At 30.5% G+C, this 20,539-nt stretch overlaps 2 protein-coding genes across 3 annotated transcripts; one reads left to right on the top strand and one right to left on the bottom strand.

Moving 5' to 3' along the window:
- The first annotated feature begins 62 nt into the window (after positions 1 to 62).
- Positions 63 to 1,251, top strand: LOC107992155 (RING-H2 finger protein ATL57-like). The gene has a single exon (XM_017047894.2). The coding sequence runs from the start codon at positions 222 to 224 to the stop codon at positions 882 to 884; it is 663 nt and encodes a 220-aa protein (XP_016903383.1). The 5' UTR covers positions 63 to 221; the 3' UTR covers positions 885 to 1,251.
- A 1,485-nt stretch (positions 1,252 to 2,736) lies between these two features.
- On the bottom strand, positions 2,737 to 8,609 carry LOC103503044 (uncharacterized). 2 transcript variants are annotated; one of them, XM_008467207.3, is made up of 8 exons: positions 8,431 to 8,609; positions 6,795 to 7,862; positions 6,424 to 6,542; positions 4,420 to 5,355; positions 4,015 to 4,324; positions 3,621 to 3,786; positions 3,259 to 3,364; positions 2,737 to 3,164 (listed from the first exon to the last, which is right to left on the bottom strand). In XM_008467207.3, the coding sequence occupies exons 2-8, from the start codon at positions 7,578 to 7,580 to the stop codon at positions 3,050 to 3,052; spliced, it is 2,538 nt and encodes an 845-aa protein (XP_008465429.1). In that variant the 5' UTR covers positions 7,581 to 7,862; positions 8,431 to 8,609; the 3' UTR covers positions 2,737 to 3,049. The 2 variants fall into 2 exon arrangements, with proteins under 2 accessions (XP_008465429.1, XP_008465430.1); XM_008467208.2 differs by having other exon boundaries at positions 4,420 to 5,352; positions 8,431 to 8,606.
- Positions 8,610 to 20,539: the final 11,930 nt, after the last annotated feature.

Below are 20,539 nucleotides of genomic sequence, written 5' to 3'. Positions count from 1 at the left end.
ATAGTGTAATATCGCTATGATCTTGAAACCTCAACACCAAATACACTTTTCCGATCAAGTTTGGGTGGGACCCGAGCTTAGGACTTACTCCCAAAAGTCCACGTCATACATCTCTTCAACGGCCCTTATCCAAATTCCCCTTCTCTTCTAATCCCCCGCCGCCACTCTCTCTCTCTCCTCTCAACCTCTCATTCTCCATATTCCGCCGCCGTATTTTCACCATGAAACCCCAATTTTCCCACCGCAAGCTTCTTCTGGAAGCTTCCGATTACGTGAATCTACCATCCCCCGATCTTCCTCTTGAAGTTGAAACCACAACCCAAAATCCATCTTCTTCTCGTTCCTTCAAATTCTCCCAATTATTCCCACCCTTCAACCTGAAAACCGCCTTCATCCTCCTCACCCTCCTCCTCCTTTTCTTCCTCTTCACCATTTTTTCCATCTACATCCGCCGCTTCGCCGAACGCCGCTACCCTTTTCCACCGCCGCCCCTCCGGCCGCCGCATACGGCGGCGACTTCCTCTGCCAATGGTCTGGACCGGACCGTCGTTTGGTCGCTTCCGGTTTCTTCTTATCGTTGCGACGATAAGCTTCAAGTGGATTGTCCGATTTGTCTGAGCGAGTTTGAGGCGGGGGAGAGGGTTAAAACGATACCGTTCTGTCGACACGTGTTTCATCCTGATTGCATCGATAGGTGGCTGTTCTCGCACGTCTCTTGCCCCGTTTGCCGGTCGACGGAATTCGACGGGACGGCGTCAGGAGGAAGATGGACGGTGAGAGATGGTGACACGTGTGTGGAGGTTGGGACACGTGGCTTAAGGAGGAGCAGCAGTTGGTCCAACTTTGCTGGGAGAGGTTCCTTGGGAAGAACGCTGACTTTCTGACACACGTGTACATGTAAAGTTACCGAAGGAAATCTGACGTTGGCAAAAGTTATTGATAGTTTGTTTCTAAAATTAGAAGGGTAGAATAGGGGTAGTGTCGTCTTTTTCTTCGTGGAATTTTTACTTCAATTTTCTCATTACATTATACCCATGCTCTTAATTGATGTGAATTGAATTATAGAAGGGTGAGAAATCTTTTTTCTAAAGCAGTCAGTTTGTCGTCAGTATGTTGGTACCAACGACAAGAAGTGTGTTTTAAAGAGGAAAAAAGACTGTTCATAAAAGAGAAAGATCTATATGTTAGTATGGTGTTTGAGTCAAGTAGGATTAAAGTAGAATATAGTATTTCATTCAATCATATAATCAATTCTAATCTTCTTCTTGATGGTAGTGTTTACGACATAAATAAGCTTGTAGATCTTAGAATTTTATTTGGAAGGACATATCATCTTGGATTTGCCACACTTTGTGCTTCTTTTCAATACAATGGAGGGTAACTTTCTCGGCAAAACTTTAAATGAGAAAATGTGAATTGGATGATCCATGTGATGATGTGATACCAACCTATTGCATGCCAAATCTTTGGAGACCTTCTAGAATATGAAACTGTGAATTGGTATTTTTAAGTAACTATTTAATTTTTATTTCTATATACAAAATTGATAAATTTGGATAACTATTTATTTTCTATTTCTATATACAAATTTGGTAAAGTTAGAGACATACATTAAACTTTCTTCGAACATTGATTATCCTATATATTTGGATACATTTAAAACCAAGACATTCAAAACTATATTCAATAATTTGTAAAATATTTTTACAATGAAACCTAATATTTTAATATTTCAATAGGATTTAATAAAAAAAAACTTTCATAAATATAACAAAAAATATTTACGATCTATGTATTAAAACTCGTAAAATTAGTCCTTTTTTAGATTTAGGTCTATTTATTTCTATCGTCTTTTTTGTTTTTCTCTCTTTTTTAGGTGCGCACATATCTTTCTCCCTCTTTCTTCCTTTTCTTATATTATCGTCTTTCTTCTTTTCTTTTTATACATTTAGATTAAGTAACCAAATCGGATGACTTCTTTTCTTTTTTTACATTTAGATTAAGTAACCAAATCGGATGACATTTAAATTAGGGTAACAAAAGTAAAAGATTGTGTATAAAGAATATTGAAAAAAATCATTTATACCAAATTGTGAAAAAAAATCATTTATACCAAATTTTGAAAAAAATGGTTTAGATTTGACATGATCGTGTACTCAAATCTAAACGATCGTATAATCCAATTAATTAAACGATCGTGTAACAAATTAAACAATAAGATTGAAAAAACAAATATAAACGATACGCATTGTTAATATGACATTTTTTGTATTTTACATGTTAGACCTCTGAATTTTTTCCATTTTCGAAATTGTTCTATAAAATGTAAATACTTCGCCGCTTTTTTATATTTTTAAAAAGGCCCCTTTAATAAAACTACTTTTAAAAATGATAAACGATGAAAATAGAATCCTTAAACATATACCATTATTTATGTAATGATATAAATTTGATATTCCATTTTTAATACTTGCATTCAATCTAGGAACTTAATTTTTATCATTGAAAAGCTTGAAAATATAATTTAAAGTAGTTTTACGCTTCACCAAAAATAAATAAACAAACAAAACAAAGTGAACCCTAGAAGATAGAGCATGGGATCACTATTTTTGGTTGTTTGAATTGACCAATTCAATTCATCAGTCACACTCAATTTCTTTCTACAAAATGATCAAAATATTTAATATAAAGCGTATCCACGAGGTAAAAGAAAAAAGTGAAGAGCTCTCAAGAGACTTGTGTAGGGAGTTAAGTTAGAAAAGTAAGTTTCATCAAGATTCAACAACATTGGCAATTAGCAAAGCCTCAAAATTCCCCCCTAAATAAGGTTTCTAAATGCACTCAACACATTTATTCTGGCCAGATTTGAATCAATTACAAAGCTCACATCATATATTATTTCAATCGTCCATCACCGTACAAATAAACTTTATATGTATAGCAAATCAGGACGAGAAGAATCAGTAAGGCAACCGGGACGGAACAAGAGGATGAAGATGAATGAATCACTAGTAAGTAATCTCATTTTCCATTATTGTCATCTAAGTCATCATAGGGAGTAAGCACGAATCACCTCTAGAATGGGCGCATGACACATCGGACACTTTCCCCTAGCGTCGACCAACTCATTAGCACATTTTGAACATGTGCACATGTGCCCACATCTACAAGTTGTAAATGAGAGAATATATAAAGTTAAGCGAAACTTGGGACCATAGATAAACACACCAAAAGAGACAGAAAGTTTGCTGGACTTACCTGTACAACAAAGCATCAATATGGTTATCGCAGCATATACAACAAATTCCCTTTCTTACTCGATCCCATTTGGGTTCGTCATCAGGCAAACTGTCTTCAAACATCTCTGTGAAGGTGATATGCAATCAGTCGATGACATTGAAAAGTGTACCATATCATTTTACTATCTATTATAATTAGAGCCCGAAATATAGGGTGAGCTGCTCAGGGCCCAAACACATGTATGCGGAGGTTACGAATGAAGTACTATTTCTTTTTCCTTTTTTCTTTTTTGGTAGGGTGGGGTCCACATAGGCCATTAATTGACCAAGCCTAAATGATATAAACTAAAGAATTCAGCTGCATTAAGAATGAAAACAAACCTTCTGAACCAGCTGCTCGGTTTAATGCAGAAGAAACTTCTTGCTTTATTGAGCGCTGCAGCTCGAGTTGCATATCCATGCATGTCTCCAACATTCTCTGTAGGTTGCTCATCCTCTGTTGCAGCCTCGACATGTCAATCCTCAAATCGTTAATGATTTCCCAATCCTGAAAATCCAGCAAAGAGATAAGTTAAAGAAGAAGAAAAAATGATAACAGCGATTAAGTTAAAAAGTCAATCGCACTGATTCTAATTTCTAAATAGACTTAAAGAATCACTATTCATAAATGGTTTAGCATTGACATTTGCATTTTTACTCTTTTTTTTTTTTTAAAATTTCCTTTGCATCCTACTGACTTCACCTAAAAAGACAAGAGAAAAATGATGAGACATACAGCTCCAAATTGCTGACGGAAATCTCGTCGTGACCAACTACCATTGCTCAACTCGTTATCCCAAAGTTGCCGAGAGGGCAATGTAGGTGGCAGAGGCAGAGGCAAAGCAAGTGAATGACTCTCAACAGAACCCGCTTGACCTTCACTCTGCCTATCATGCTCTTGCTCTTGCTCAGCAGATGTATAAGGAGGCATCATCTCGTCCATATCCCTGTTACCGGTACCATGACCTTGCCTCTCTACGTAAGATTGTATTAACTGGTCAAGACTTTCTCGGAAACCACTGCTAAGAAGAGTAGAAACACTTCTCCTGCATAATTAATAAACAGGTCACATGTAAATTCATCATTTAGAAAGGTCTGAATACAGCACAGACATGTTGTCGGTGAATAAATTTTATAATACCTGCTTAAAAGTTCTCTGATTTCCCCATTATGCGCATTATCATCTTCAGGAAAATAAAAGGTCTCCAACCTTCGGCTTGATGTAGCTTCTCGATTGGGAAGGCCTTCAAACCAATTCGGCACATCCTCCACAAAGATAGCATTTTCATGGGATGCTTCAGGGGCATTTTGCAGATGAATATCTCCTCTATATGTCGTACTCAAGAATTCTTCGGACCAATTAGTAGCAATACTTTCCAAATGAGTTTCGTTTATATCTTCTTCAATGCTATTTTCCCATTCATCATGTTGAAAACCAGATGCTTGCCGATCATTTGGCTCAACTACTGTACCTAGGTCTTCATTCGGCTCATCACGAGTATTAGATTCATGTGGATCTACACTTTCGAGGTCATTGTCTTGAGATCTTTCCGAATGATCTAATACTGATCCATCATGAACATTTTCATCACGAGTATTGTCTTGTTGAATGGAAGGTTCAGTATCCAGTACACTAGTATGATCCTCACCATCGATTTGTGGAATTTCACGGTATAAAAGATTTGAGGCAGTTTCTTGTAAAATGCTTCTCATACCTTGACCTGAATCATCTCTCATCTCCGTAGAGTTGATATCTGCTGTTTGGCTGGCTAAACCACTCTCAGCAACCTGTTCTTCAGAACTTTCTACCACAGGAACAGGTTCTTTCCTAGCTTCAGAGGTACTTTCTTCTAGATCAGGCCTAACTTCAGATAGACCAGTGCTGTGAGAGCCTTCGTGACTTTCCACGTTAATGATCCCAGAATGTTCACGAAGATCATCTAGGACCTCAAAACTCCCAGTACGATTCAGGTCAGTTAGAGAATCGCCATCATCACTGTTAGAGGTGGTGTCGGAATGCCGGCTACTAGCTTGACTTTGGACAGAACTGTCCAATCTGGAGAAGAATCCTTCCCTACTTCAAAGAAAGTCACAATATCATTGCTATTGTAAAAGCTGAACAGGTTTTCCAACATTATAGAACAATAAACAAAAAGGTCAGGTTGCCAGTGAACTTAACTGAAAAACAATCAGGAAAAATTCAAGGTTGACACTGAAGGAAACACAACATGAATTTGTTCTGAATAGAGTGAATTAGTTTTTTTTTTTTTGCTTAGTTGACTTTTCGTAATATTCAGAATAGCTAACTGTTACTCAACTTCACAACATTCAGCAGCAGTAATCAAATGTTAGTCTTCTAAGCAGGTAGAGAACTTTGGACCTAAGATTTCTGGTTGAATATAATAACGCTTAATCCCCAATGCCCAGTGCTTAGATTTGAGTTTCCTGACTTGTAATGAAGTCAATGCGGCAATGCCAATGAGGAAAACAAGCAATGTCCATCAGTGTTAACACTAATGCAGAAAAAGAGTTTAGAAACATAACAAAGACAAGCTCTAGGTAGTGAACCTTGTAACTTCTGGAGTGGGAATATACGATCTCATATGAAATTGAGCACTATTTTCATGACTTGGTTATACGTAAACTAACCTCCTAAGACTGTAGTAAACGTTAAGAAAGTCGCTAGACATTAAATAATTTCATCTTACATAGCAATGATGATTGGAGTGGCATTGATGACAGATAATACTGATAGCAATTTACTTGGCAGTAAGTTGACACTAGATTTTCGTTCTCAAAGTTTCTCTTACATACCCAACCATAAAGTATTGGAAAAATAGGATTTAGCAGGGTAAGATCTTCAGTCGAGCTGTTCAGGAAAGAGACTGGGGAATGTATAATACCAACTTTAGAATGAGAAAAATCTGTAATCCAGTTAAGAGATTAAGAAAATCATTCTAGGAAACTTTAACACCACCAACACTAAATTAAATGGTTTGGGTGTTCCTCTGTTGCAAGGTAGCAAAAAGTTCCCTGAAGGGTACAAGTACAATGTCCAAAAATAATACTACAGATCTTCGGTAATTTAAAGTAGAAAAATAATCATCATGAGTCCCAATAACAAGGCATAAAGTGTCAGAAGTACCTCAAGCCAGAGACCGTATGCCTTCGCCTTAAAAGGCCTAACTCAGATTCTGCAACAGATACAGATCTTGCATTCACGGTCAATCTACTGTTTCGCAAAAATCTACTTTTGAGTAGTGACTGCAAAGTAATATCCCATGATTGAATAGTCAGTGTTGATACTTATGGGCACTCAAAGAAACAACAGGAAAAAAAAAAAATCAACTCTAATAAACATGTTAGTAGAAAAATTTTAGACTATGTACGGCATAAAAAAATGGTGTTTTGTCACCTTCAACAAGCAAGGGAAGAACAAAATTATCCAATGCATGCAAAGGACGAAAAACTAATTGGAATAGTGAAAAGGAAAAGAAGGAAGAGAACTTGTCTAACCTGAATGCGGTTGCGATGAGCAAAGCCTGATACAGCTTGTTGCTCTGACAATACTTGAATTTCCCTTTGTCTTTCTCTCTCAGCCTTCTTGACCATATCAAGGAGAGCTTGTCTGCCACATAACCTGCGAATACCCCTCCGAGCATGCTGGATCCGGCCTTCATTCTGGCTTCCAACTAATCCATCCGACCTTTGTGCAACCTGAGCACCAATCTCAGCAGTTTGGACTTCCCCATTTACACCATGAGTGCCTCTCTGCTGGCTATTCTTTTGCACCCACTCCCTTATCATTCGCACCCTCTCCTGCTCTGTTTCACCAAGCCACTCTGCCCTTGAGCCATTATTCATTTGGGAAACGTTAGGTGTTTGTTCCCCCACACCACTATTCATCCATTCTCTAAAAATTTGCCTAACCCTCTCCCTCTCAACAACCCCAAATTCACCAGACTCCTCATCATCATTTTGTGAAACAGTCTGTACGTCAGACCAAGTGTCAATATCATTCTCACTAATATTCATCCCCATGTTCTCTGAATCATCACCCTGTACAGTACTTCGACCTTCCGCTGCTTCAGTTCTTGAGAGATCAGTAGATCTTTCACTAATGCTCTCCTGCGTGCTTCTCACCACTTGCTCATCCTCAAGTCCTCTCCATATTCGTCGAAGAGAGGATGCCCGGGTGCTTACACTACTTTCATTCCCTAACTGCCTTGATGCTTGAGACTGAGACTCTCTAAGAAATGAAGAATCAAGAACAGAAACATTATGTAGACCGGCAATAGCCATTTTTCAACACACTATTAATTTAATCTTTCAACCCGTCACTGAAAACACATAAATAGGCACGAACTTATTATTAGAAGTTAAAGTTTTAATGATTCAATAAATATCAGTATCGTTGCATCCGTGAACTGACTGTTCCCATGTTCCTCATCTTCAGAAAGAATTACCCGGCCATCCTCTTCGATCTCTACTTTCGAAAATACTGTCCAATCCTTGATTCTCTCCGGCATTGAATCCACCAGCCTTGAGAAAACTCATCATATGTACATCGACTCCTCAATTTCACTGCATCAAAAACCATAAAGATCCGTTACTCTAATATTTCAACCTCAACGAGATAAGAAATAGCCACAAACTGAACACCACAGAAACATTTTGGTAAATTAAAGTCTAATCAGTCAATCTATCATCCCAACCCTAACAATTACCTAGAAATTTCAAAGAATTATACAAATAAAACATGGTGTTTGACTCCCAAATTTTCCACCATTACACACACACACACTAGTCTTCAGAAGATTAAAAAATAAAATCCAAATACACACTCCATCACAGAAACACCATTTCTTCTAATCCAATTATCAAAACCAATAGATTCCAACCTTCCTTTACATTCATTTCCCCGCCTTCCTCGTCGACCAAAACACAAAATCGAATCCACATTCAATCTCACAAACAACTCAAATAAACAAATCCACACGAAAAAAATCAACAATCTCAACCAAACAATAAACATCATAATCATAATCATCACCATCAGAATAATAATAATAATAATAAAAAGAAAAAAGAAGAAGAAGTGGTGAAAACGCAAAGGTAGAAATATGTAATCGATTCGAAAACTAAGACTTACGGTTTGTAGTGATCTGGAAAGAGATGAAATGCAGAGAAAAGGGAAGAAGAAGAAGAAGAAGAAGAAGAAGAAGAGGAAGAAGAAGAGGAAGAAAAACGTAGGAATGAAGCCCTTTGGCTATGGTTTCTAAGTAAAGGAAACGAAATCTAAAGCTGTATAGAAAGTTACAAAGAGAGAGAAAAAAGAGCGGCGACTTCTAAAATATTAAACCCGCAACACGTCACCGTTTCGTTCCCTCTTACCCAGAATCCTTTTTTTTTTGCCGTAATTCTAACGTCTATAATATTTAGAGAAACGCCATATCACCCCTTCCACGTGGCACTAGTCCTTTTCCTCCAAGTTTAAAAATATATATATTTTCTTTTTTTTCCCTTTTTATCGAACCTTCAGATTCTTCAAATTAACTGAAAAAAATAGGAAAATAAATTAATTATTAACATTTTAGTCTCTTCATTTTAGAATCAGTAATAATATTTACAAACATAAACATAAGAAAATGTCGATCAGTAGATTTTTTTCCTTTGTTGAAACTTACCAAAATAAATATAAAAAAAGAAAAAGGAGTAATTTCTTTTATGGAAAGGTTCCAAATCTTGAAATTAACTAGAAAGTAAGTAAATAAAATAAATTAAAAGAAAAAAAAGAAAAAAATTGAATTCCCAACCGTCGTCCGACACGTCGCTCCGGTTTGCAAGGAATTGTCGGTAGTGAAGTCACATACAATTAATTTTCCTTTTTGTTATTGTTTTATTTAATATTATGAGTGTGAATAATTGAGAGGGAAACTAAACCAAAAAAGATATCCTAAAAATCATTTTATTGGGAGAGAGAATAAAATAACTTTGAAATTAAATCATGAAGCCTTACACCACATGGGATTCATTCAGTCCGGTTGAGACATTTTAATGCACTAATGACACCATATGATATAATAATATTAATATATAACATCATTAGTAGTGGCATACCATATCTATATTACCATATTCATTTTATATCAATTTTTTTGAATATTTTAACTATATGTAAAAATCACTTTGATGTAGTTATGAATTAGTCAAGGAAATTGAGTTGAAAAATAAAATGTTAGCACTATAATTGAGCAAGTGGCACATTGAAGCTAGCCATAGCCATTTTTTGTCCTTTTATTATTTGTTTGTGAGGGTCATTGAATTCTTCTTTTTTGGTGGTACAGAAAATTAGGGTTATCATTTTTTTTAATTGTTTTTTATTTTTATTTTTTTTTTTTTTTCTCTCTATAATTTTATTAGCTCTATGATTATGGTTTTCATATTTTTCTTTTAAAAGAGACATATTTAAACAATATTGTATGAAAAAGACATAAATTTAGGAGGGGAAAAGTATTATAAATGTTGGGCTAATTATTAAAAGCTTCTCAAATTCTTATCTTATGATATAGTTCTCTTTGGTCAAAGGGGGAAGGTCTCAAAAAACCTACCACACAATGGAGGATGAATATATTTATATGATTTATAAGATTTTTTTTTCTTATGATAAAATTTTTGTTGTCACCGATCATAATATTATAATAGCAAGAACTAAGTTTTATTTCTATCAATTCTTTTACTATTTAACTTTTATTTTTTTTTTTTAAAGTTGGGTGTGACAATTTAATGGTAAAAATAGAAAGGTATATATAACGTCATCTATGACTTGGTTTCAAATTTTATAATATCATTTATTTAAACTTAAAACGTATAATTAACGACAAAAGCTTAACTCAACTGACACTTATATGTATTTGAGGACAAAAGATTTAATGCTCTAATAAGCATGTGATATAACATTCTCACTTATGTCTTCCAAATTTCACATATTAATTGTTATATTAGCTCTCTCGAGAGATCTTTAGGGATGGTTTCAACTCATTTTAAACTTAGTGTAACTCTAGATATCACATTCTCTTTAGTTTGCGATTTTTATTGTTTTTTTTTTTCTTTTCATTTGATTGTTCTTTTTTTAGCTTCTTCATATTATTTATTTGTTACAATAATTGAAACAAAAAAAAATTAAGGGTCAAAATGAAACCTTTTCAAAGCATGAAACATACTCTTATTCTTTATCTTTTTTTATCATTTCATCCTTAGAAAATTATAACTTGGTTTTTACTTTGTCAAAATGAAGTTGAGTATTTCGATAAATTTGTGAACATGAACATAATTCGTTACTTTCTTTAATAATTATCCATTTAATTAATTGAAATCACTATTTTGTGTAGTGTTTGATATTTAAACTAATAAACAATGACAATTCCAACTATACAACTCTCCTGGTTGTTAACAATATATACTAAATTTAAATTTTATTAATTTGAGGAAGTTTATTTGGTTGGAGAATTATTCCCAATAATTAAGATAAATAGAAATAATGGTTAGAATAGTAAGAAGGATTTTATCATTTAAACCACTAAATGATAACTTTTGTAGAATGTGATCACATTCACTCCCCTAGACTTAGGTCAAAATCAATTTCCCTTTTATTGTCTGCTGTTTTTCAAACTCTTTGCACTAATTTCTCAACACACACCACTAAATTCAAAATAATAATCCTCCAAAATTCTACCCATTAAATTATTAATTATTATTATTATTATTATTATTATTATTATTATTTCTTGCAAACTTATTTTCCACCAAAAACCATACGATCCCACTTTACTCACTCAACACTCCACCCATGAAATTTAATGATTAAAATACATTTCCATTTATATCATTAACTTTGGTTTAATTCTCCTCTATATTTTAAATTATCTAAATTTATGGTGTGTTTAGTTTAACTCTTTATTTTGAAAACTAGTAATTTTGAAGAGAAAAAAAAATTGAAATATTTGACGAACAATCAAAATAATTTCAGAGAAAATTTTGATGTTTATTTATAAAACATCTTTTTGTACATAAAGAATTAAGTGAAAAGTAACTTTTTGGAAAATCTTTTCTCTCGGCAATATAAATAGCTTCTTTAATACTTCAAAATTCATTTTTATTGATATTGATTCAATAATAATAATAATAATTCTCACACAAAATAAAACCCAATATATAACAATACAAATAGTTGGAAAAAAATCAAAAATTAAAAATAAGTAATAATAAGAAGGAAACGGTTAAAAAATAATAAAATGGACGAAATATTTACACATCATCAAAAACAAAGTATAATTAATTTTTTTCTTTTTTGTAACTTTTTCAATGAAGTAGATATAACTTTCTAAAATTAATATTTAAAAACCTTTTCCATGTAAAATTACTTCACTATCTATTGAAAAAACATAGATTAAAATGATATTTTATTTAAAAAGGAAATGATTATCTTTTAAAAGAAAAAAGTATATATAAAAAAGAAAAACATTGTAAAGATAATTAACTCATAACAAAGTCCCACAAAAAACCTAAACACAAATATATATATATATATATATATATATATATATTAATTATGAAACCAACTTTATTTCCAAGAAAGAGGAAGCATATGATATAGTGCATGAAATCTATGAATACAATTAATATCTTATCCTAAGTTTAGCCAAAAGCTGTCTATTTAAATAATTGGGGTGCGACCAAAAGTTCATAATAGGGCTTTGCTTAATTATTTTAATCATTAAAGAAAATAAAAAGTTGGCCACCCAATCATAATTCTAATTTAACCCATGGAATTACTTTCTTTTTCTTTTTCTCTTTTTTTCAAACCTAACTTTTTCACTCTTTTTATTATTAATTACTTCTCTTTTTTGTTTTCCAACTATATAAAATTATTCTAAGTTGGCTTAAATATTAATTGTTTGTGACTTTCCATTCCATTCTCCTTTGTGTTTCCCCTCTTAATACAATGTCGACCCCATCCCTAATAAAAACACACCTTTATTTTATTTATTTTATTTTTCTTTCATTTTATTGCTTTTTACAACTGCGCCGTGGCTTTGCTTCACCCATTATTTAAATATTTCAACTTATTATATATATGTCTATATATACTTATGAGTAATTTGTTAAAAATAAAATATTTATGATCACGTAAAAATTAAGGATAATAAATTTTATTTTCTTTAATGATTTTGTTATATGAAATATAAATAGTTTGTCAACTTTTTATATAATAAAACCTCAAAGATTAAAGTAAAAATGTAGATAATGTATCTTTAAGTTTGCGTTCATTTTGGGTTGTTTTCAAATCTAATAAAATTAACTAAAATGTTTATAAATACAACAAACTTTTATAAGAGAAATTGTTATGAACAACATAAAAAAATTATTTACAAAAAAAGTATAACAAAATTTTCTAATGAACTATAGAGAGTATGATGAATTTTGTTATACTTTGTAAATAGTTTCAATATTTTTACTCTTTTTGAAAATATCTCATTTTATAATCTATTAGTGATAGACATTATAATAGAGACTTTTATCGGCGTTTATAAATGATATTGTTAAATAATGACAGAAATTTATCGATGTCTATTATCAATCAATAAATTCTGAAATTTGTTATATTTGTAAATATTTTATTTATTTAAAATATTTTTTTTCGTAATTCAATTTATTATACTCCAAATTTAAAGGTTTTTATTAGAAAGATATAAAGTTGTAAGTTTAGAAATGAATTAGAGATTTTAAAAAGTTTAAAGATTAAATAAATTAATTAATTAATTAATGTAATTTTAAACTAGAAAATATATTGAGGTTGGAAATCGAGTACATTTAATTTAAAAATTCTAATTATAACAATGTAATTATGGGGGTGGAATTCAAACTTTTATTCTTTAAGCTAAGCCCACGAAAGTTTATTATTGTTGGTGTCTTAATTGCTAGTGTTAGGTTTAGAGTTTGTGTAGTGTATAATTAAATATACATGGAGGGTGTGTGGCAAAATGTGATTATATTCTCCTTGTAGTATAATGGTTAAATCACTTCTTTTCTAAACATCGGAGTTGGATTACATTATCACTAAATAAGAAAAGAACGGAGTTGGATTACATTATCACTAAATAATTTCATGATTGTTATACTAGAAAAAATAGATCAACATATATAATAATTTAAATGTTAACTTTTGTAGACAAATACATACTAAAAAAATTAATATATAATCTTTTCAAGGTATTTAAAAAAATACCGATGGGTCCTACATAATTTTCAAAGATAATTAGATTGTTCTCGCCTTACTTACAATTATAGATTGCATTTATTAATGTTTATGTATTTTGTAGTGGGACTCCTACAATTCATTACGATTACAAACATCAATAAACAACGACAAATTTCATAATAAAAAATAGGACTAACTTTTCAAATTAATATTGATGGATTACATTTTTAGGAAAACAGACATGACCTTGATTATACGTAATTGAGGCTTAGGGACTACAAAAATTAGAATAAGAATTTAAACAAAAATTCATCCAAAATATTAAAACCACAAAATTTATGGAGGCCATGTAGTTTGGTATAGAATATGTATATATATATATGATATAAATGCAACTAGCTAGCTAGTTGATTGATTGATTATGAGACTATGATCATCCATGTTGATGAGAAAGACAAACAAAAAAATCTAAACACAAACCCTAAATTACCCAATTGACTTCTTCCTTTATGGATTGTTATGTAGTCACATTATGATTCCAACAAATAATTTCTTATCCACTATTCTTAATTTTAGATGTATCATATATATATATATATATATGAATAAACTTTAGTCTTAAATTTGCATTTATTTTTTTCATGAAATTTCGAGAATCTATATTTCATCACGTGAGATATGAATCAAATCAATTTGTAATTGCATTCTCCAAAATTTGGACATCTATTTGCGTGTTTAAAACCTAATCTTGTTGGTGTGTGTGCACACTTCTACGATATTCTAGTCCACATAATTTTTCCAAAATCTACATTGATGGGATAGGTAATAAATGAAAGCAATATTTTGTTTAGATGTGATTCGATAACCATTTCATCTTTTTCTTAATTTAGTTTATATCTTCCCGTTTGCTTATAATGATTTGTACTTTTCTAAAAGTAAGAAAGTTGTAAGCTTAATCCAAATTTCAAAAACAAAAACCACGTAATAAAAAGTAGATTATTATAATGCAAGAAATTCAGGAATAGGATGCTTAATTCTAACAAACTAAAAACTACATAGTTAACCAAATCCAATTCGGTAATGTTTTTTTGTTCCAATTTATACGATTAATATTATTAAAGGAAAAAAAAACATTTTAGTTGTCTAAATTCACTAACTTTCTCTTCATTTTTATTGAACCACTACCATTTTCTATGGTCAAATTTTACTCCAACAATATAATGAATTAATAGTGATCAATTATTATAAAGTGGAAATGACAATTTACAAAAGAACAAATATGTTGTGGAGGGAAAAAGGAGTGTCTATACAAAGAACAATGAGACAATAAGATAAAGATAGAAAGGGTTAATTGGTAGCAAATAACACTTATTTGGGTGTTAGGTTGCCTGTCTTTCACACTCTTTATATAATTATTATACATATGGACCTTTGCTTTGTCCTTCTCTTCACATTCTGCCCATATGCCTTTGCCCTTTTTTATTTATATCATATATATCCTTAACAAATTCAAATACCCCCATGAGGAAATGGTTAAATTCTTATGGGTCTACAAATTAATTAACTAAATCTCCCCATCTTCCCCTTTTCTTTCTAAAAAAGATAGCACTAATAAACTTCAACTCGGGTTTATAACGATGATGTGGATTGTACAATGTTAGGTTAGTTTTTAAGGTATTATGATATTGATTTAAAGATAAAAAGTTATAATTGAAAAAAAAAATAATTACATTATAGCACATCATAAGTTTTGAATCTTGGTTTGTTAGGAATGCCTCGATCAATATGTAGTAATCTTGTATATTTATATTATTCACGATTTTGATCTCAGGGATTTAGAGAAATGGGTTATATATAAACTCATTAACCCTAGAGTTACTGTTGCTTTGTATTTTGAATTATTCTTTATTAATAAATTGGCTTTCCATCTCTATGTGGGCGTAGTTAATACATTGTTAGTAAATAATCTAAATCTGTGTTGCTTTTATACTATTTTACTTTTTTTTGTTTTCTTAACCTATCGATTTCATAACAAATATTTTTTAACTTCATATTGTTAGATATTTAATTATCATTCCTTATGAGTTGTGTCGCATATCTAATAATTAAGAAAAAGATCAATAGTTAGTATATCTTACGTCTTAGGATTCAATTAATTCATATGATTATCGTGACTATCTTTTTAAAAGAAAATATATTCAATGTGACTTACGGATAACGGTCGTTGAATGTTGGTTAAAAAATAATTGTTCCTTAAATAAGAGTGGATATTAATCTAAAATACTTTTCTCTCGTACATCTAGTAATTAGATTGAATAGCTATATCTATCGTATTGTAGGTAGTCTCATCGAAAATATTTTTCTATCCTTTTTTGAACATGCTTAACAACTTCAATCTAGCTTTAGATGCTTAAGTTAAAGGATTAAGAATATGTTAAACATATTATTAATGATCTAGAAATAATAATACATCCATTTTGTTGCAACTTAATTTGTTAAGAAAAGGCACTAAGAAATTACTACTACTGTTGATTATTTGTATGACAAAACTTTGTAGGGTATGTGCCCCCCCAAATTAGGCCCATTAAACGTCAAATTATTTTCTTGCTTATCAGACATATTGCTTCTCTTTCAGGAGGCTAACTCATCAAAAGTTAAAAGAGAACATTGCTAAGTAGGTACATCCCTCACATATCTAATCAATAATCATTCACTTTTGTGTATATGATTAATTCTAGACCATTCTAACAACGACTTACCTTATTCTTCATATCTTTTAACTAGTTAAAACAACGTGTTTGTTATTCATATTTTATTAGATCTTAACTAGTGAATTTCAATTGTTATTTACTAGCAAACTTTGCTTCCTCTTTGGGCTAAAAAATAAATTAGCACATCTATAAGATCTATTGGGTGGAATGTATTTAAATGAAGAGAAAATAATTATGTTTTTGTTATTGTCTAATGTATGTCGTTGTCGTTGCATAGTGAATGATAATATTCATTGTCTTCTAAGTAAAAATGATACGATCTTATTGCTAAATTGTGATAAATATATCGATCGCTTATTATAGTTAACGCAATCCTATAAAATGATTTTTGATTTTGTAACGTATATAATACAAACTTTTGGTTAAAAAATGGGAGAGAAAAGAGTAATAAAAAGTTATTTCTTTTTCATGCCACCATGGACTTCTACCCAACCATAATTGATTTACAAGTCTTTTTATGTAAAATTATTTGACAAATTAATCAACAACCTACTACTTTTCCTTCAAAAATGTCTTTTATTTTTTGGCTATTGCTGTGAGTCAAAAGCCCAAGGTTTATTATGTTGATCGTCCAAGCAACATCGATGGAAAGCATCACATTGATGCTAAATTTTGTGGTTTGATATTAATCAAAATTATTACAAATTTAGATAACAACATGTTGCAGGTGGATTCTATAATCAAAGGTAAAAATTAACAACATATATATATATATAACAAGAGAAAAATTAATCGCAGTACCGATAGAAAAAGTTACAACAAAGAGACAAGCAACTGAACCAAGAGGATAAAACAGATTTTGAACCAAATTAGCCTCAATCTTGGCTAAGGATGAGGCCACAACCGACCTATGTTTGACGAGCAAAGCTTATTATGGCCAATTTAGACTTGAAAAGAGATGGATTTTGGTAAAAACCCAAACCAATCTCCTCTGTCCATCCTTAACTGAGGTTGAGCTAGAAATGCACACCTTTAGATCAACCTTCACTAATCTAAATAAAATGTGTGAACTTGTAATATCTAAATAAACCAATTATAGTACAAATTAATTATCAAAGAAAATAAACGGGCTGTCATAGTTTGCTAAGAATGTTGAGAGCCAAAGTGAGATATGATCCAAAAAGGATTAAAATGGGTTTCAATCAATAATTAAAGTGAGAAAAAGAAAATGATCATTGGTAAGGTATAAAGGGTTTGCTAAAAAAAATTGGCCTTGGAATTGTTAATAAAGTATGCTTTGATTTGGTAAACTAAATTAGTTAAAGTGTGGGGAAATTATATGCATTATATATTTCCCAAATTAGGAGACTAACCCAAGTTTTAAAGCCATTAATAAAATAATTAAAAGACCTTAATAATCCCTCAAAAACATTCTTAGTATTTATACCTAATTTGCATTGCTTATTCACTAATAAATTATCATCTCACAAATTTGTCACACACACACCACATAGATAGACTCTCATGACCTATTTTTTTCCCCTCTAATTAATAAAATCAAATTTGAAGCTAAGTGTCATTAAATTAGTGGGACTTCAATTTCTCTCAACCATTATTATTATTTAATTGTTTTTTGTTTTCATCTCAGCTCTCACCTAAAATTTGATGTTTATGGAAATGAGTGGAAAGAAGCTAAAGTGAAAGGGAAAAAAGCAAGCAAACTAAACTATACCCTCAACCAACAACCCCTTTTTAATTTCCTTTTTTCTTTTCTTTTCTTTTTTTTAATTTTTAGCTTCTATAGTAAGAACTATATCATTCATTTTCCAAAAATAAAAAATTAAAAAGTAGCATTCCCTATTTTTGCCTTAATTAGTTTTCTAATTTTTGTTTTGTTGACAATTTATTTTTTTGGTTGATGCATTACAAGTTAAGGAACCAAACCCCTCGTTTTCTTTCAGCAAAGTGGTGCTTTCTATGCTAATCAAGGAAATTTAAATATGAAAAATGTGTTTTGTTTTAAACAAAATTATACTATATGTATAGTTTTATATTATTAACCCTCATTATTGGTTTTCTTTTTAAGAAATTATCATTAATCATCTATATGTTTTTTTTCTTTCTTGACATATATTAGGTCATAGGATGTGTTATTGAGTCAAATCTCTCTATAATTAATTTAGGTAAAGTAATTGAAAAAGAATTGTTTTTAAATAATATTTAATAGATGGAATGCAATAATGTACCACATACGAATTTATAATTTTAACTAAAGGTAGAGATTTGAAGTATACATCGGTTCTTTTTTGGTATGTTTCCAATTGTTAACTTATACTCTTCCTCTAAGGGTGGAAAATTTCGTAATATTTTGATATCTTTATATGTTTTGCCAAACTTTTTATAATAAGTAAAAATTCAACATACATACTTATATATATATATATATATATATATATATATATATATAATAATGATACTTTGAGGGGCAAATTACTTATAAATATGATCATATGGAATATGAATGAATGTTGTACTTGCTGATGTGGCAAGTCATACATATATATTTATTTATTTTTATTTGATTTAATAGATTTCATATCTACTATTGAAAAATGAAAAATAAAAAGGAAAAAAGAAATGAGAATTGGTATTATTTACGCATTTCATTTTGGCCACATTATTATTCTAGAATTGATATCCTATCATTTTCTTTTTTCCTCTCCTTTATTAATTTCGTGTGTTGTGTGTGTGAGTGTGTTTTGATTCCATTTGTTAATAAAAAGTGAGTATCATACAAAACATATTATAGATATCAATCAAGATTTGACAATGCATGGATTATAAAAAGGGAAAGGACGAAGAGTACAATAAGGTCATAACTATATGTTAGATCTAAACTTTTTTTTGTACTTTTAAGTTGATGAAATAAAAGAAAAAAAAATATAAACTTAGCCATCAAAGTTTAAATTTTTATAAATTTTGTTACGACAATTATGAGTGTTTTTCTTAACATAAAAATCTTTTTAAATATGTATATGCCAATTTAGTTATGTATTAATTTATACTTAAATTTATGTTACTTTTAGTACAACGATATTTATTTAATTAATGAAACAATGTGGATGTTATTACTTGTTTTAATAATGTTTTCTCACAAATATTTAGTTAGCATAAACAAAGTTTGTTTTTAAATTTTATTAACGTAAACATAAATGATTTATATTTCTTAAAAGTTCAAATTTTCTTATGTTTTGTTGTAAAAAAAGTAACAATAATTTTACTAATAAGATTTCGTTTGAGTATTTAATATTTTATATGGTAAACTCATATAAAAATTGCTCAACAAATGACAAATGTAATTACATACAACTTCTGATTTTGAGCACATTTTATTTGTTTCAAACCAAACAAAAATAATAATTATTTTGGTACGGATGAACAAGAAAGTTGAGAGGTGGAAATCAAAAAAGGAAAAAAGGAAAAGTATTATGAGTTATTTATTTATTTATTTATTTATTTTCATGGGTAAAAAGGAATAAAAAAAAAAAGAAAAAGAAAATGGGGATTTGATTAGTCAAATCATAATAATAGTAATAATAATAATAATAATAATAATAAAAACAAAACAAATATTAGCAATATATACGGCCACGCGTTTGGCGACAAAACACTCCGGATTTGATTGTGAGAAGTGGCCGACCGATCACTTGCCATTGCGACGACACGGGCGTGACTGGCGACACTCATCCCTTACGAACACACACTTCTCGAATCTCTTTACTTCATTTATTTAACGTCATTTTAGAATAGCAAATAGTTGTTGATTTCCGATAGCACCAGTCTTTGTTTCTCACTTTTATCATTTACATCAAATAAAAGGAATTCAAATGGTGTAGAAAACAAACAAAAGAATTTATCACTTATGGAATATGCATAGATAAGGTGTTACTTGTATGCATTCATTTAAAACTTCTTTTTAATTGTATTTTATTCATCAAAATGTTACAAAATTGAGTTTTTATCTATACATATTGTTTTAACTAGAAAGTATAGAATGTTTTGGCCTATCGAATATATTAACGTTAGTAAATCTATGTTTGGAGTAATGAATTGTTAGATGTAGTTTCACCATATATATAAAAGATAGAGATATAACCAAATATGAACTTATTCAAAAAAAAAAATGGGTAAGCTTTGATCCCTTCCATTAGTGTTTATTACCGAAATTGTGTTTAAAAGCGTCATTCAATATATTATTAGTTTGAAGTTCGTGTTTATAATTTTGACAA

The sequence above is a fragment of the Cucumis melo genome, chromosome 11, assembly GCF_025177605.1.
Source record: "Cucumis melo cultivar AY chromosome 11, USDA_Cmelo_AY_1.0, whole genome shotgun sequence".
In the NCBI taxonomy this organism is placed as follows: domain Eukaryota; kingdom Viridiplantae; phylum Streptophyta; class Magnoliopsida; order Cucurbitales; family Cucurbitaceae; genus Cucumis; species Cucumis melo.
This window is presented reverse-complemented; position numbering and strand designations above follow the sequence as displayed.

What these genes read in the sequence shown, in the direction of transcription:
- LOC107992155 (XM_017047894.2), top strand. Translation starts at nt 222, where the DNA reads ATGAAACCCCAATTTTCCCACCGCAAGCTTCTTCTGGAAGCTTCCGAT.
- LOC103503044 (XM_008467207.3), bottom strand. Translation starts at nt 7,580, where the DNA reads ATGGCTATTGCCGGTCTACATAATGTTTCTGTTCTTGATTCTTCATTT. An exon ending in CATACGGTCTCTGGCTTGAG is followed by an intron (nt 5,356 to 6,423) that starts GTACTTCTGACA and finishes CTTTCTTTGAAG; the next exon opens with TAGGGAAGGATTCTTCTCCA. An exon ending in TCCGTCAGCAATTTGGAGCT is followed by an intron (nt 3,787 to 4,014) that starts GTATGTCTCATC and finishes CTGGATTTTCAG; the next exon opens with GATTGGGAAATCATTAACGA.